Raw genomic sequence first — 17,478 nt, forward strand, 5'->3', positions numbered from 1 at the left:
ACATCCATAAAACTTGTTTCTGTTTTCTTCTATGTCCATTGTTTAAAAATAGATTCCTCTTCTGTGCCCCAACTCCCCTTTGGTAGCTACTTGAAGGTTGGCTTTTTAATAGGACACAAAGTAAATCATTCACTTCCTATAATGCCTATAACTACCCCTACATCTTCAGATAGAGAAGTGTTTCATCCTGTATAGGTTGGGCTTTATTGCTCCTTTTTGCAAATGAAAGAAAACCTCGAGAAGAATTGAGAGCTTTCTTCAAAATAAGGGGTAGTTTTTCTCTTATTCTGAAAAAAAGCTTCTCTCAATTCTCCCTAGTAAGGAGATGCTGCTGGTTACATGTTCTTTAAAGTGATTTTACTCTGAGTTAGGATTCCCCCTCCGCCCAATTCCTTATTGCTAATGCAGAAAAAGAAAGCTAATGAGCAAGAGGAAAATTATATTTTCTGTTTTTGGGCTTTATGGCAAAAGGAACACATTATTACTTTTTGTTTCCATTAGCTTTTTTGGAACAGGCAGTGAGAAAGTTGGTGCTTCTTGTGGAAGCTCAGCTCATTGTGGGTGGAAAACACTCTCCTTTTTGTCTCATCCAATTGTGCTTCTGCTTCCTGAAAAGTCCTGATGGGGAAAGAAATTAACAGTTCAAGTACAAACATCCCTTTCTTCCCTTGGACATGCCATGGGACTCAGGAAAGCAAACATTTTTTGGCTGATAAATCAAGGCAAAATGAATTAACACAGTATAGTGTGGTATATTTAATGTAAAATAGTTATCTAACAGTGGTGCTCTATAGCCCTTAACTCAGCAAAAATGGGCGAGGTTGTACTATGTTCTGGCTGGACCAGAATCACTAGCTCAGTCCTGATAGTTTCTTGTCTCAGTCAAGGATGCTGCTGTAATATGTTGTGCTTGAGTCTGAGTAAATTCTCTTGCACTGACAAGACTGGGTAGACCTTAAGTTATCCATAGGGTTGGAACTTCCAGTGTAAGACTGTTTCGATAAAGGCTACCAGTGAATAGGTGAATTATATAATTGTATTTGCAAGTCTTCTCTTCTGAAATGAGATATACAGTAGAAGAAGCAGTGCAGATTTATTTCAGGTATCATGCTTATAGTTTAGCCTGTAGGAATGAGCCTGCCCCTTCTCCAGCATTGGCTGAAGAGGTTTAAACAAACCAAATTCATTATTCTGTCCTGCAAGGAGAAATTGTAGTTTATTGAAACAACCCAAGATGTTTCTTCTTCTGAGTTGCTTCAACAAATTATTCCTTGAAGTATTCACCATTATTTAGATACCAGTTTTCTTCTGGAATTGGCCAAAAGTGGAAATGAGAATAGCAGGCTCATTCCAATAATGCTAAATTAAATTATACTTCCTGATAGTATTGTTTAGCTAGACCAATTTTTAGATGGCCTCCTGCAAGAAGATTAGCCTTTTGGATGCCTCAGATAGTTTTGTATGTACGCTTAGGTGGAGGCCAACTTTATTTAAGGCTTCCTTCAGGTGTAATTTACCTCCTGCTTCTTTCTCTGAATAGGTTGAAAGCTTTAATACTGTAGGGTAATTCAGTGATTGTTGAATAAATATGACAGTGTTGCATGTCATGGTGAATCCTAGCATAATCCTAGCATTTAAGTACTTGAAGGGTGCATAAAGTCAGCCTTAGAAAGTAAGAGATTATGGAAAAGAAAGAAAGTATATCAGACTTCTTGCCCTTTAAAATAATATATGTTTCCAAAGACATCCCAACCAAGATTTTAAAAATCCTTGGTGTTTCAAACCCTTGGTTAGACTACTCAGCTAAATAGTCTTCCTAATTATACTAGGAAGTATACTTTTTATTTTGTTATCTGTTAATACATTGGTTCATGAATATTTACCCACCAGGTGCCCTGAAAATACTGTGTATATCTATTTTCCCCTATAAGAGTCTGACAAAGGGTTCCAACAACAAGGATGAAGCATTAGAAGACTGGAGAGTGTATGAAGCCCGTACCTCAGATTTCAGAAGTTGAAATTCTCAAAAAATGTGTTCCCATTAGTTGGTGAACTTCTAAACTTGAATCACCAACTGTCAGGCCTTCCTGTCCCCAAATGACTTGAACTTATGGAGAAAGGTCCCTGAGATCTCCTCTTTCCTTCCACAGGGCAAGCAGGAGGACTTCAAGACGACAGTTCTGGAGGGTATGGAGACTGCCAAGCATCAGGTGAGGGTGGCGTTTGATGCTTGCCACTTAGTAGCAAGAGCCCCCAAATCAGGGATTGATGCTTGCAAGTGCATGTGGGTGGGTGGGCCCAGACTTTAATTTGAAGTACAAGAGACATGCATTTGCCTATTGAAAAAGAGAAGAAAAACTTCACATCCCAGCTGGTGAAGATGATGGGAAAAGGGAAGCATTCTGAAAATTTTAGGCAGAATTCACAACCCTCTGCTGTTCCATGAGTTTGGTGGAAATCAGAGGCCTTTGTTTATACAATTTAAAAGGCAGTTTCCCTCCCTCCTTTCAGAGCTGTAGGCCTTTTACATTACACACTGTAATTCTGCATATGATTCTAAAGAACAGCTGACTCCTTAGTTAATTGCCATACACTTTAACCAATTTGGGTTGCTATCTGTCTTACCTTCTGATTATAAGCCTCACTGAGGAGAGATAGACTTATTTTTGAGTAAACATCAACAGAATTGTGCTGTCAATTTAGGGAGTGATCATTAATCTAGCTTCGTTTCTTTTTGACTACCTTTTTGAGATCTTTTGATAGAAATGGTAATCTCAGTTCCAGTTGATGCATGCAGGCTAGAATTTATGTATCTAAGGACAGATGTGGTCAATTTAAGGCGCAGATTATTTCTCTTTGGTCTGTTTTCAGAGCAATGTAGCATATGTTTAATTTTTAAAGCCTTACCTGTTTAAGTGAGTAGTGATTTTGGATGTACATGTTGAAGAGATAAAAATGTAGATCTTGAAATAAATTTATTTGGACTGTCTTGCGAGTGTTTTGAAGTATAGATTGGTTTTGAAACTTTGGGCAGACAGATCTGTTAAGTGCTGTTATGCTGCAATGATGAGGAGACTTGGCAAGCCTGACAAGAATTTAAGGTCCAACTGCTAAGTGTTTATGTGCCAGTATTAGACATTTTGGTTTCTTTGTTCTTTTTAAAATTTCAAGAAGGTGGTATGTGTATATCTTCTGGAATTAATTTAAGTTCCAAGTATCAATGGTTCAGAATCTGTGATTTTTATTTGTATTCTCTTCTTTCTCAAAAGAATTTCCCAGTTCTGGTGCCCTCCAGATACCCTGAGTAATAAATGATCCTCAGTCATCACGGCTATTTGGCTAGGAATGATGAGACAAGTGATGAACACAACTCATCACAAATGATGAGACAAGTGATGAACACTTGGATGGCATCAGTTGGGAAATATTATCTTAGACAACATATCTAGATTTTCCAGTCAAGCTCAGGTACTCATGAGGTCCTTTATAGTTTAAGGAATGGAAATATACTTTTGTATTGTTTTCTAGGCAACTTTGGGGAAGGCAAGAATTCCAATAGTTAAGTCAAATGTATGCTTATATTAGGACCACAGGAGTGTCAACTTCCAATCACTATATTCAAAGTACTGTACATTTGTGTCAGTGACAGAGATGAATGTGACAAGTTCTTCCTGCTAAGCCCTGAATCTTCCTTTCAGCATATTTTCAATCCACAACAGTGTGTTTTTGTGATCTGCATGTTCCTTTGAAAATCAGAGAATACAGTTAGGCTATTACTTAATTACATTTTGAATTACTCTTGGGTTGTTATTTACTTGTTCAAAATAAAAGTGTTAAAATATTAAGTAGTAATAGTAATATTTTATTTAGCTGTCTTTCATACACCAGTAGGAAGTCACTCTTAGTTGAAATGTGAAAGCTGATCATCTTATTGGACAGAATATAGCAAAAGATAATTTGTCGGACTAGACCTAAATATCTATTTTTGTGTTATGAGATTGACTTCATCTGTGTTACATCCAAGGATTATGTAAATGTTACAACGGCTAAATAAAATATGCAGATTTATACTCATGCATATAATACACATTTCAGTTTCTGCCTTGCAATTCCAAGCTTTTGTCTACAGGAGAGCTGATGATAGAAAATAACATTTGAGGCACATTTGTTACATGGTGTGCCAAAGAAAAATATTCAGCTCTTGCATTCATATTGTGGCTATACAGAGCTCTTGTATCTGTAAAAAATGGGTGTTTTATCAGTTGTGTTTCCTGAAGGTGTAAGTTGTAGTTGAAAGAGCTATTTGCAGACTTTTGGAATAGGAACAATTTATAGAAGAACAGGAAGCTGGATGAGTTGCTCCATGGGTCTGGTCCAGTGCAAAGCTAGTTTTGTTTCATTTATTTAAAAAAATTTCATTGCCACATCCAAATTGCACTTGGATCTTATGGTATAGTTTTAAAAATGCAAGATGTTCTTGGCACTTGATATGTTATGAATATTTAATCAATTTTTAACTGCAGCACAAACATTGCAAGGGCAGTTCAGAGATTTATGTTTTGCACAGAGCAAAAGTCCAACAGGAAGAGAAACAAAGAGCCCTGATTCTTCCCGTGGTTGCCGACCATAAAGAATGGGTAGTATTAACTCAGGCCTCCGTTTATGTATTAGAGTTAGTTACTGTTGTAGACCCACATCATACATGAACATATGTGAAACCATAATACTAGGATTTTGTACATAGATAGGTACTATGGTGTGGTTTCCTCCTATGTTCAGCTCTAGTAAGTAGTCAGACAGAATTATTTTGTAGTGTCACATAAATCATAGCTCAGTCCTGCTCCTATTTACATTTTTCAGGGCAATTAAAATATCCCTGATTTTCATTCTGAGGTGCTAGAGTTCCTCAAGGGTTATAATTTAAAATATATAAGCTGATATATTTGGTGTAAGTCGGCATGCTGATATTGGAAATCTGATATTACTTATTCAACAGTTTTGGCTTAGTGGACACTTCTAAAAACCTTAGAGGGTTAGCCAAAAACATGCTTGGGTTTCCACCCAGAAGCTAGAAAGTGGATTGAAAGTCTGATTTCTGATATAGCACATGAGGAGCTTGTGTGACCCTGTCTTGATCATATCTTGCCAAGAATCTCCTTGGCAGTGTGCCATAGGAAGACATAACCTTGGCTAGACATAAAGGGAGCAGCTGATAAAACTTGAGTTTTTACTTCAATTTCAGTGCAGCTTAGTATTTTAGGCATTCCTGAAAGTACCCAGTTAGCATGCTTTTATCTTGTGACAATACTTATTCTTTGTATAAAAGAATGAAGTCACAGATCTTTGCAGATCTGTCTACCTCCTCCTCAGCTCATTTCACCAGCAGACAGGCCAGCAGAAAATTAGGAGGAAAGGAAGAACTGTGTGGGAAATTAATTAGTGTAGCTGTCCAAATGCTTCATTTTAAAAACCATGCTAAATAAAACTTTCTTATTGCATAGTTGTGACCTGCTGTGAAATCAGCACTAGTCAATCTTCTGTATCCTGTTTGGATGTTAAACAGTGTGTAATAGTTAAGAAAAAAGCTTCATCATTGTAGTTCCAAATGTCAGCAGTTTAAAAAGAATAAGAAAACGGAATACCATGAGGGAAGCAAGTAGAGCACTGGTAATAATAGTGGAACAGTGTGGAGAACAGGAAAGGGAAATTGGTTCCCCCACCCCCTCCATTACATGCTGTAACCCAACATTATGATTCCATTTCCTTTTTCCTCATTGGTGAGTGTCTTTTAATAATATTTCTCTGGCATTAGTGATCCATAAGATGAAGCCATCACAGATTTCATAAGATGTTGTTCCTGAAGTAGGTTTGCCACTGGGAAATACTTGTTTTGCTATTCAGCCTAAAGTATTTACAGTGCTAGTCTCTCAATATCTGCATTAGCTTCATGCCTCTTACACACATAATTGGCTTTATAGATAGCAATATGAAATGACAAATCATATTTATTTCCTGTCTGAAATCAAAGGTTTCTAACCTTTTCAATCATTTTTTTAGTATAGAGGAATTCGTCTTAAAGAGTACCAAATCCTCTTTTAGCAGTTTCCTTTCCAAAGTAGTAATACTATGTGTTTGTAAATATTGAAATCAATAAAAAGTGTATGAGTTTCTTTTAATCTCTATAAACTCTGTATTAGCAAAATAACATCAGTGTACTATTGATCTTTGGTGCTGTTAGCCCTCAAGGTTACAGTGAAATTATTTACAATATATAGGCCAGCCTTCTCCATCCTGATGCTCTAGGTATTTGAACCTCAATTATGATAATCCCTTGCTAGTAAGGTAAATGGCCATGGCTGAAAATCTGAAGTTGACTTGTTTCTCCAAAGTCTGTTTCAATTAAGTTTTTGTGCTTTAGCGTCCATTAGACATACAGTCCATTCACAAAATAAAACTGTAGATCTGTAAGGAAAACAGTATTTTCTGTTCTTACTGCTGTAAAAAGACATACATTTGCAAATATTTACTGGTATTAGGCAAATATTAAATGGAATTCAATATGCAACTCTAAATATTGCTAGTGGAATAACCCTCAGTGAAAACATTGAGACTCAGAAGTGAATAAAATGCACTGGATTGCAGTGTCAATTTTCTGAATTTAACTACATATATATCTGAATGAAACAAAATAGTTGCAGTATTAACTAATTAATAGCAGTGAGCAACATTTAGCCACCCTTCTGGAGATTACAGAAGATTTATCAGTTTGAGGAGAGCAAATTCTCTTCTTTCAGATTACCATGGCTGTGCGCTAAAAGGGGCAGAATTGGAATTGTCTGTTAGACCAAAGAAAAAAGAGAATGCAGGAGCACGTGTAACACAGCCTCTATTTTCCCTGTTGGTCCAGGGCAGTATTTCTCAACCTTGGTAACTCCCAAAATTCCCCAGCCATTCTGAGAGCTAAAGTCCACACATCTCAAAGTTGCTAAGGTTGAGAAACACTGGTCTAGGGCATAAATGAACTTGCACAGGAATATTACTGAATCTTTATTCCAAGAATTTGGAGAGCAGAGCATTGAGTTTGGCAAGTGTGAAATTCTTCTTTGAAATGGGCATGCAAGGTTGAACAGATAATTAGTGTAGGAGAATGGTCTTGCAGTCAAGCCCATTCCGTAGAAGAAAAAAGAGTGTTATGGAGGACCTGTTGCTGCAGCTCCAGTGCAGCCTTCTCAGGGCCAAATGTGGTAAAATGCTGAACAGCTGGACAACCCAATTTTAGGTCCAAATCTATGCCATCCTAATATGTAATTATCCTACAGGATTAGAAGAGAAATATTGCCAAAGACTAATTTAAGGCAGAATCGGAGGCAGTAGAACTATATATAGATATATAGATATATGAGCTTTATAGAAAGTAGTCCAGTCTCCAGATGTAACAAACACTTGGAAACACACCCGGAGAGTTATAACAAGGGTTTAAAACGTTCAGAGCAGACTAGTTCTCAAAAGCTTGAATTAGGGTAATTACAGATCTGTGGGCTAAATAATGGGGGGCTGATTGCCTTTGGTCTGAAGATTTTTATTGCTGTGGGTGCATAATTGCTGCCATTACAGTAGCCATAATGTAAACTGACATTTGCAAGTCTGTGGATCTGGAGAGAAAAGGCTGTCAATTCTTTCCAAATTGCTGAGGATTGAAAGGAAGTATTCAGGTATTTAAATATTTTAATTTTTCAGTAGAGAATTCACTAATTTTCCAAGAGGAATGATAGATGCCCGGCCTTTTCCAGGAAGCAGTTTTTGTTTTGTCATAGCAAATTATGTCTTCCCACTTTACAACAAGAGGCAAATGCTTGGAAATTCTCTTTCAAGCCCACATGAGTTGTCAGGAGGATAGCTGCACCATCAGTGGAAAAAAGAAAGAAGTTTACTGACTAACTTTGGGAGGATGAAACTCAAGATTTTGTCAGGACTAAAACTAAAAAATGAATATAGAAATTAAAAAGGGAGCCAGAATGAATCTTTGTTCTACCCCTTTCTAGATGGGAATTGAAGGCGATAGAAAATCAACAGTGCCATAGTGGATCAGCATAAAAATATTCTCATGCAGTCTCACACGAAAGAAAAGAAAGCACCAATCAATAGAGGAGGCAGCTTCCACCTTTAAATCAATAAAAGTAACATAGTGAGAACCTCAAGGGTAGTCAATTTACTTATATTTATTATTTATATTTATAATTTCAATTTTTAAGGCCGCCTACTCACCCATGAAGCCTGCAAGACAATACCCTTGTTAAGTATTGGCTGCTCCTCTTAACAAGCTTCTCATTTATTAGTGAGAGAAATGAGATAGTACTTTTGAATAAAGATGTTTAGAACTAGACTGTAAGTTGAAGTCCTAAGCTTTCTTATTAGAGAGTAAATCTTCCTGAGATAAGAAGCCTGCTTCTAGGTAAACTAGGTTAGGTGTGCCCTGCAAAAAGTGCAGTAGGATTTAGAGGACTGTCATCCAGTTGAATTAACAAAACTGAGAGATTGGATTCATTTTCGTTGCTCAGCTAACTTTGCAGCATTTGCCAACGTCTCAACCAATACTTTTAAAGAAAACAAAAATTTGTATTTAGACATGTGCTTAGAATGTGTTGTCAACAAGGCATACATTAAGAGATGTTCTTCCTGTGAAAGAGTAAAGAGAATACATCTTCTAAGACTACCTATTTCTGTAGCTTTTGCACTGAGTAGCAAGATCTTGTTGTTCCAGGTGCTTTTGCATACTTGTCACATGCTTGTTCTTTCATTGTAGGTGTGGAAGGCGCAGCTTTCCAGAGCAGGCTTCCACACGACCGAATGACATCACAAGAAGCAGCTTGTTTTCCAGATATTATCAGTGGGCCCCAGCAAACCCAGAAGGTTTTTCTTTACATCAGAAATCGAACGGTATGCTAAATATTTCGAGCTCAAATACTCTTTTTTCCTAGACTGACAAGGTCTTCCAAGCAGTTTTGGATCTCTCCAAACATGTACTTTGTAGTTTTGTGTTTACTGAATTACTTCTAGTGTTGCTCTGATCATATGTAGAAAACTGTGGAGCAGTTTTAAATTAAATTAAACAGCTTATTTAATGCTAATTCTGATGGCACGTGGTGAGAAATTTCCCTTTGTTAAGAAGAGTAGCCATAAAATAAGGGAATCAATTGCCATGTTTTAGCATGTAAGTAATGTATTCCACAAATATAGCCACACACATTGAAACTCTGCTTCTACTAGTCCCTTTCTGTGCTCTTTCCCTCTCCCTATATATAGTTCAAATGATTTTCTGCTGGCACCTTTTGCTTGGTTTGGGCAACATTTTGAAATGAAAAACCTGCAGCTCTTATTATTTAAGCTGAGGATGTGGTTTCACAATTGGTTGCTCAAAATCAACTTAGAAAATAGTATTTTCCGCACTAGGGAAACAATGCTGTGGACTTTAAGGGTACAAGTAAGCTTAAAATGTTGCTTAATGATGGGCTGTGTTTTGTGGGAGATGGAATTCACTACTGAAGGGAGGAGGTAGTTATAATTTGTATATTTTGCAATTTCTCTTCAAATTATTGGGGTAACATCATTGACTTCAATGACACCATTAACATCATTGGCAGAATTTATAGATAAAGTACTAAGCATATAGTTTGCCATGGTGGGAACAGAAATATAATCTTGTTTGTCTTCTCCCAATCCTAATGGATTCTAGAAGGTTTACAGATATTAAACTAAAATTAAAATTACATTTTAACATTTCAGTAACAAAATTATAACAGTACAAGCAGTCTTCGGGTCACAATGGTAACTGGGACCAGAATTTCCCTTGCTTAGTGATGCGGTCGTAAAGTATGACATCATGTAACTGCATTGCTTAGCAACAGCAATCCTGGCAGTCCCCATTGCCATCGTTAAGCAAGGATCACGGGTCGTTAAGCAAGGACCTCAAGTGACTGTGACTTGCAACTTCCTGCCGGCTTCCAGCAAGCAAAGTCAATGGGGAAGCCAGCAGGAAGTCGCAAGTCACAGTCACGACAAGCCTTTCCTTAGGTGGCTTGCAAGCAGGCCACTGGGTGGGTGAGTGCTATGGAATGCAGGCAGGCAGGGAATGGGTGCTGAAACTGGGTGCAAATGTGGGCAGGTGGGTGGGTAGGTGCTGCGGCACAGCATGAGTGTGGCCAGGCACAGGGGTGGGTGCTGTGGTGTGAGTGCGGGTGGCTGCTGTGGCACAGGTGCAGCTAGGTACACGGGGGATGCTGCGGTGTGAGTGTGGGCAGGCAGAGCCTGCCCTTGCCCTGCCAACCAGGGGCTCCTCGGGAGAAAAAGCAGGAGCAACTTAGCAGACCAACTTGCAGCCTCCTGCCGGCTTCCCCATTGAGTTTACTTGTGGGAAGCCAGCAGGGAAGGTTGCAAATGGCGATCACGTGGTGCTGCGACCATTGTAATTGCGAGCCATTTGCCAAGCACTCAGATCATGATCATGGGAGCACAGGGACCTGCAACAGCTGCAACTTCAAGGATTGGTTGTAAATCCCTCCTTTAGCACCATTGTAACATTGAACGGTCGTTGAAAAAGTAGTCGTAACCCGAGGACTACCTGTAATATCAACTAATTACAAAATATACAAACACACACACACACATATCTCCAGAATGCAAAACGGGATGGGCTTTGGGGTAATCCAGCATTACTTCTTATGTATTCACCCCTTCCATTGTTTTCTTCCTCTTCTTTGATACAACTTCCTCTTAGCAACCTGGACTTACGCTTTGTTTGAATTTCCATTGGTTTTTTGTTTTTTGTTTAGTCTTAGTTTTCTTCTTAGTTTCAGTTTCGGGTGCCAGCTTATACAGTGTATACATTGCTTTTCTGATCAGTTGCTTTGAGAAAAAGGAGGTCAATTTTGTTCTGTTTTTCTTAACTGTATGGAAACAACAGAAATCTAACTTGGTCTTAATCAGGAATCAGGAAATAGTATACTTGCCTGTTTATCACAAAACTATGCAGGCTTGGTTCACACAAGTCTGCTCACAGCTCATCCAAACTCTTCTGCTGGGCTCGGATAAATACTATACTATACTGTACTATACTATATTTTTTTCTTAAATTGATGTTAATGCATGTAAAACTGCAGTGCAAATTCTACTCCTTTTAATTGTTAACGCCTGCATTAGCAGCAGCTCAGATACAATATTGACAACAAAATTTTGTGTGTGTTATTAAATACAGTTGCAGCTTTGGCTGGATAACCCAAAGATTCAGCTGACCTTTGAGGCTACCCTGCAGCAGTTAGAAGCACCCTATAATAGTAAGTTGCTGGGGGTTTTTTTTTAGCATGTCATAGATAGTTCTTTGATTGTTGACTGGTGGTGATAAGAATCCAAATAGTTCAAAATAATAACAGCAGAGCCTTTAAAACACTGAATCTGAAGAGATGCTTCAAATGGTCACATCTCCATTTAAGCCTCTTCTCGCTTCTATCCTCCTGCTATTTTGCTTCTTAGCTTTTGACCTACTGACTTTTGTGCTCAGTGCTGTGAGACACTGCCTTTTCTGTTCCGTCTATACAAAGTGGTACGTCATCTATGTTTTACAAAACCTCTGTGCCAAAGCAAAATAGATTTTTCACACTGTCTGCAACTTACACAGATTGGTTCACACATTTGTGCAATTTGTCCTGTTTCTGCTAGTTATGGGGATGATCAAAGAGCAGCACTAGGTGCTAATACCATGAATCCCCTAATCACAGTCAGTATAATTCAGTAAATCCCTCTGACCCCTTTCTCTTCTGTTGATCTATGTATTGGCTGTTAATGTGGAGTAAACGTGTATAATTAGAGCTGAAAACTGGAGTAACACCGTCAAGTTCTGTAGAAATAATGTCCCTGTTCCTCCACAATGAATGTTCGTTCAAAGATCTTTTGTTGTTGTAGGTGATACGGTACTTGTCCACCGAGTACATAGCTACCTGGAACGGCATGGCTTAATCAATTTTGGCATCTACAAAAGAGTGAAGCCCCTACCAAGTAAGAAGTTAAATTTTTTATTCAAAATATATCATTTCATCTTTTAAGTAAAGGCTAAGTGATTTATGCCATAAGTAAAACAGTGCTGTAAAACTGAAGGCTCTTTCTAGCTTCCTCCTTTTTTTCAAGGAAGTAGTAAGGCTCACACATCCTTTTAAGCCATGTTTGTTTTAATATGGTTTGACACAATGTGCCTGGTTTATATTAAACGCTAAACCATTGTCTGTAAAACACAGTAGTTAAGTTTGCCTATCACAGTAGGTCAGAATGAGGCAAACCATATTATAGTGTATCAGATGGCTGAAGTTCAGAGATGACTTCTTTGAAGTTTAAAAGAAAGATAGGCTGTCAAGTTGACAATACATTGTTCGCTTATCTGCAAAAGTTATATCCCGCCTCAAAGTAACAAAACAAATATACCATCCGAATAGGTTACGTTTCGTGGTTGATCACTTATAGAGTCAGGAAGAGGTTAGATGGCAATAGGAGATAGCAGAGCAATGTCCACTCCCCGTCCTTGAGCTAAGCAGCAGAGGGTCTGGCTGCCAGTCAGGCTGGAAGATTCAGCTCTTGTTTAGGTGTATTTTATATTTTAATATGCTCTATTATGTTCAGAGGATCACCGTTTCTGGAAATCTCTGGCCCTTTTGGAAGGATGATGTGCTTAGCTCGTATTGGCTCATTTTGTCACAACCCAGCCTATGTTCATCTGTCCCCTAACATAACAACACTTCTTAATGTTTCTAGCCAAGAAGACTGGCAAGGTCATCATAATTGGTTCTGGAGTTTCTGGGTTGGCAGCAGCTCGGCAGCTCCAGAGCTTTGGAATGGATGTCACACTGCTAGAAGCCCGGGTGAGTGGGTCTACACTTAGAGGCTAATTTTCCCCATTAATCTGTACCTACCTGCCCATGAATACATTATGAGTCCTTTTGCTTGTTGACAGCAGTTCATGTGATGAGCACTCATTAAAGCAATACAGAAGCTGTGCTAAATGAGAGGTCAGAGGAGAGGCTAAGATTCTTTGCTACTTTTGCTATATCTTTACTTTGCATACTAATTGGGTATGTGATTTCCAGTTCCTTTATTTATGCAGGACCTGACTTTTGCAGAAGTGTAAGAATGAGGTTGAGTAGACTTCCTTAAAATGGCACATATTGTGAGGTTCTCTCCTCCTTGCCAGGTCCTAAGTTCTAGTATTTCAGAGGATTTGCTAAAATGTCTAATTATGGTGAGGGCCCCAAAGTTGTCAATCTTAGAACATTATACCTTTTTTTTTTTTTTTTTTTAGGATCGTGTAGGGGGCAGGGTTGCTACTTTTCGCAAAGGAAACTACGTTGCAGATCTAGGAGCCATGGTAGTAACAGGACTTGGTGAGTCTTACCTTGAAAAGGTGCCTGAATTCAATTTCTGCAGCCACACACTTGTGCAGAATACAATCTCTAGGTACCTGGTTTTGGTGTTGCTTTTTTATTATCAGAATTAGCAGTTGACTCTTCCTAACTTCCCCTTTTCTTGTTCTTTCTTCTCAGTCTTGTGAACTATTTTCTGAATTGCTTTCATTTCTGTTCTCTGTAACAGTAGATCTTCCCAATAAGAAATGAACATCTTGGTATAAAGTCTCCCCTTTGAGCCAAATAATCTGAATAAAGATCAGAACGTGGCCATCCTGGCTGGGATGCTAAGAGTCATAGCCTAGCACACCTGGAAGGTGCTGGCTTAGGAAAGGTTAAATTAGTCCATTCCCTTACAGGGGAAAAAAAAAAATGTGCAAAAAGTCTAACAAGAGATGAGTATACCACTTTATGCCCAGTACACCACATATATTTAACTAACCTTTGATTAAATACTTTGATCATTATAGTTCCAGGTACTTCCAGATTTCTGAGCCCTTGTTTTACTAAACTGATTTTTTTTTTCTGTGTATAAAATCTGTGTAGGAGGAAATCCAATGGCTGTGGTAAGCAAGCAAGTAAACATGGAATTGGCCAAAATAAAACAAAAATGTCCACTTTATGAAGCCAATGGACAAGCGGTAAGTCTAATTATTCTTGGAAAGCAGTTTTGAGGAAATAGTTTAACGCAAAATAATCTGTTGGCTTGAAGTAAGAGTCTTTGCCTAACTGGTCTTCAGTGTTTAATCAAACTCTCCTCCTTAAATTGCCATGTTTGCATGCAAGGAGCAGATATTTTCTCCAGTTGGAATTAAACATTATTCTAACATTATGTGCATTTTAGGAGCTGATGTCATATGAATAAAAAGATGGGCTTCCTCACTTCTATTACAGCAATTCTGTAATGCTGAAAGAGCTTTTTTTTTTTTTTTTTACTAAAATTTCAGGAAAACATTTTGATTCTTGGGCAGAAACCTGGGTGATAAATAACACAGAAGATCTGTTATTGAGTCTCCATCTCCTTCTTCTACATTAAGCCTAATGTTGGAAATGGATGGGCCAAAGCAACTTCCTGAACCCCAGTGATAATTTAGCCATAAAACAGAATTTAACCTTGTGCAAGTCATTCCCTCCCTGCTGAATGAGTACTCATAAAAGAATAAACTAGTTTCTGGCACGGTTTGAAATGCTCACTGAATGGAAAATGCACTTTCAGGTTAAGGGGCTATACTTGGCCTCTCCATTTTGAGCTGTCTGCACCTGTTTAACTTCACCTTGCTAACCCGCAGGTTCCAAAGGAAAAAGATGAAATGGTAGAGCAAGAGTTCAACCGTTTGCTAGAAGCTACCTCATACCTCAGCCACCAGCTGGACTTCAACGTCCTCAACAACAAACCTGTTTCTCTTGGTCAGGCTCTGGAAGTTGTCATACAGTAAGTAAAATTAAGTTCACTCTTAAATGCCATGTGCACACCCATGTTGTGGTAGTGGCATTGCGTGTTACGATCTTGCACACAGCACATTATGGCCTAGATGCTGATGCAGCTTAAAATTCCTCCTTTGAAGGCCTCCATAGTTTATTGGCTTGTTCTTTTTCACTCTATTGCATTTTTCTACCTTGAGGAGACAGAATACCAAACATCTTACACACCCTGGAGAGAACTGGCACGGGAAGATGTTACAGTGTAGTTTTCCTTGCTGAAGAATAGTGCCATCTTTGCTAAAGGTCTGTGGTAGTTGCTGACATACAGCTGCTTCTTTCCCTTCCATAGATTACAGGAGAAGCATGTCAAGGATGAACAGATAGAACACTGGAAGAAGATAGTGAAAACCCAAGAAGAGCTTAAAGATCTCCTTAATAAGGTTAGCATTGTTTTTAAAGCATGAGTCTGAAAAAAGTTGACTTGCTTTTAAGGGGTTGGCTTAATCTAATTTTAAAGCAGCCACAGCTTTTTTCAGGCTCACGTGGAACTCTGAAAAAGTTAGGCTGCTTTAAAGAATTGCCAGAAGGTGCTGTGCTCACACTTGTGCAAAGCCAAAGTACTTTCTTCTAAATCATTTTCAAAGTGTGCACAGTCCTAGCATTTATGAATGCAGATCAACCAGTGCATCAGTAGTGGAATTCAGTAAGTAATTTGCTCAGCACCTTCAGATTTTATTTATATTTGGCTTCAGTTAATAAACCTCAAGATTCACATTAAAAAAAAAAAAGGTAAACTTTGCTATCCCTATCCCAAAGATTCTGTGGAGATGGAAATGTTTTGCTTCTCTCCTTTGACTAATGATTTTCCTCCCTTTTACAGATGGTGAACTTGAAGGAGAAAATAAAAGAGCTTCACCAGCAATACAAAGAGGCTTCGGAAGTAAAACCACCTCGAGATATTACTGCAGAATTCCTTGTGAAGAGCAAACACAGAGATCTTACTGCTCTTTGTAAGGTATGGATTAGTGTGTCTACTGAATATGTATTTATCTTTTTTCAACAGTAGCTACTATTGAAATATCTAATTTAATATTAGCTATTCTGTACACTTAATAAGCAGTTTCCTCCAACATCGCCTTTTAGTAATGATCTACCTATTTGTGTCCTTATCTAATTGTATTATTAGGAGTATGACGAGTTAGCTGAAACACAAGTAAAACTGGAAGAGAAGCTCCAGGAACTAGAAGCAAATCCTCCAAGGTAAAATCTTAGGCCTGTTCAGGGAAGAGACTGGATGTTTTCTGCTGATGGCTTGGCCATCCCTTCTGTCCTGGTCAAATAGATCAATAAAATGATTGTGATGGAAGAATAAATTGGTTCTTAATCTGTAGTATAGTAGTACATTCATAACTTGTCCTACAGTTATGATGCAGATAAACACAATCTGAAGAGTTGCAGATTCCTTTGAAGAGGAAGTTTGCACCTCAGTTTAAATGCTATGACTTGGATTTTAAAAATTGGTTTGTATTTCATGCGGTAGAAACATGTAAGAACCCCCAGTTCTATACAGTTCTCTCCTACATGGTCAGCTTGCTAAGGTGTAGCAATAAAGAACAAATCCAGAACTCAAATTTCTTGCCACCAACATTCATAGTAAACCAGAAAGGGCAAGATATATTCCTAATACAGGTAGTCCTCATTTAGCAACTGCCTTGTTTAGTGATCATTCAGTTACAACAACGATGAAGAAGTAACTTTACGACCAATCCTCGCATTTACAACATTCACAGGTCTGTAAAGCAAAGGAAAGCTGAAGTAAGATCATAAGCACAGTTGCAGTTTCACTTACCGACTGAGTTACCAGTTCCAGTTGTGGTTGATAAACAAGTACTACCTGTATATCATTTTTCGTATGAAAAATAAGCAGTTGTAAAGCAAAGTACAATAAACCCTCAATTTACTGAATCTCAGTTTAGTGACAGCAGATACAACAGACATATTTTCTGTTTAGATACCACCTACATTTAATGGACAAAATCTGGTGTATCTCAAATTGTCAAAATATTATTTATGTCAATTTGCATCAATTGCATCATGACATCAGGAGGGATGTAATTTAAGTAATTTGTGTCCATTTATGTCATTTGCATTATGACATAATGACACAACATATGTCATTTGTTTAACTGCCTCATTACCCCAAGTACCCTATTTGCTACAAATAATGTGTTTTCAGATTTAATGGACATTTAGGAATAATGGACACCACCTCCCCTGATGGTCCATTAAACCAAGGGTTAACTATACTCCTCAGAAATCACACTGTCATCCTAGCATCTTACCTAGGAAACTAAGTATCTTCACTCAGATTGGCCAATCTTGGGGTTAAAATCTTGAAAAAAAGCAAATAGGAAAATGGAGAGATGATCCTTAGAGGGTAGGGATAATTTGAGTTGGGGAAGTGATGGATCTTGGGTTTGTAAGGAAAAGGGATAGAGTTATGTGGAATGCTAAAGATCTGTTGAGAGAGAGGACTATGCAAAAGACTAACTTAGATCCATACGTCTCTGTTTTCCTTTTTCTAGCCTGTGTGTAATTTATGAGCCTTTAGGAC

The 17,478-nt window shown here is 38.2% G+C and overlaps 1 protein-coding gene across 2 annotated transcripts in view; it reads left to right on the forward strand.

Moving 5' to 3' along the window:
• KDM1A (lysine demethylase 1A) overlaps positions 1–17,478 on the forward strand; it is a 30,727-nt gene that overhangs the window by 6,825 nt on the left and 6,424 nt on the right. Inside the window, exons 3-13 of one of the 2 annotated variants that reach the window (XM_025167790.2) lie at positions 2,151–2,210; positions 8,804–8,937; positions 11,252–11,330; positions 11,956–12,048; positions 12,796–12,902; positions 13,340–13,421; positions 13,989–14,083; positions 14,732–14,874; positions 15,214–15,304; positions 15,745–15,879; positions 16,051–16,124. In XM_025167790.2, the coding sequence (XP_025023558.2) occupies positions 2,151–2,210; positions 8,804–8,937; positions 11,252–11,330; positions 11,956–12,048; positions 12,796–12,902; positions 13,340–13,421; positions 13,989–14,083; positions 14,732–14,874; positions 15,214–15,304; positions 15,745–15,879; positions 16,051–16,124 (1,093 nt within the window). The remainder of the gene's footprint in view (positions 1–2,150; positions 2,211–8,803; positions 8,938–11,251; positions 11,331–11,955; positions 12,049–12,795; positions 12,903–13,339; positions 13,422–13,988; positions 14,084–14,731; positions 14,875–15,213; positions 15,305–15,744; positions 15,880–16,050; positions 16,125–17,478) is intronic. The other variant, XM_007429968.4, reaches the window with a different exon arrangement.

The sequence above is a fragment of the Python bivittatus genome, unplaced genomic scaffold (assembly GCF_059951505.1).
Source record: "Python bivittatus isolate LINGU-HERP-01145 unplaced genomic scaffold, Pbiv_v1 ctg000310_np1212, whole genome shotgun sequence".
NCBI lineage: Eukaryota > Metazoa > Chordata > Lepidosauria > Squamata > Pythonidae > Python > Python bivittatus.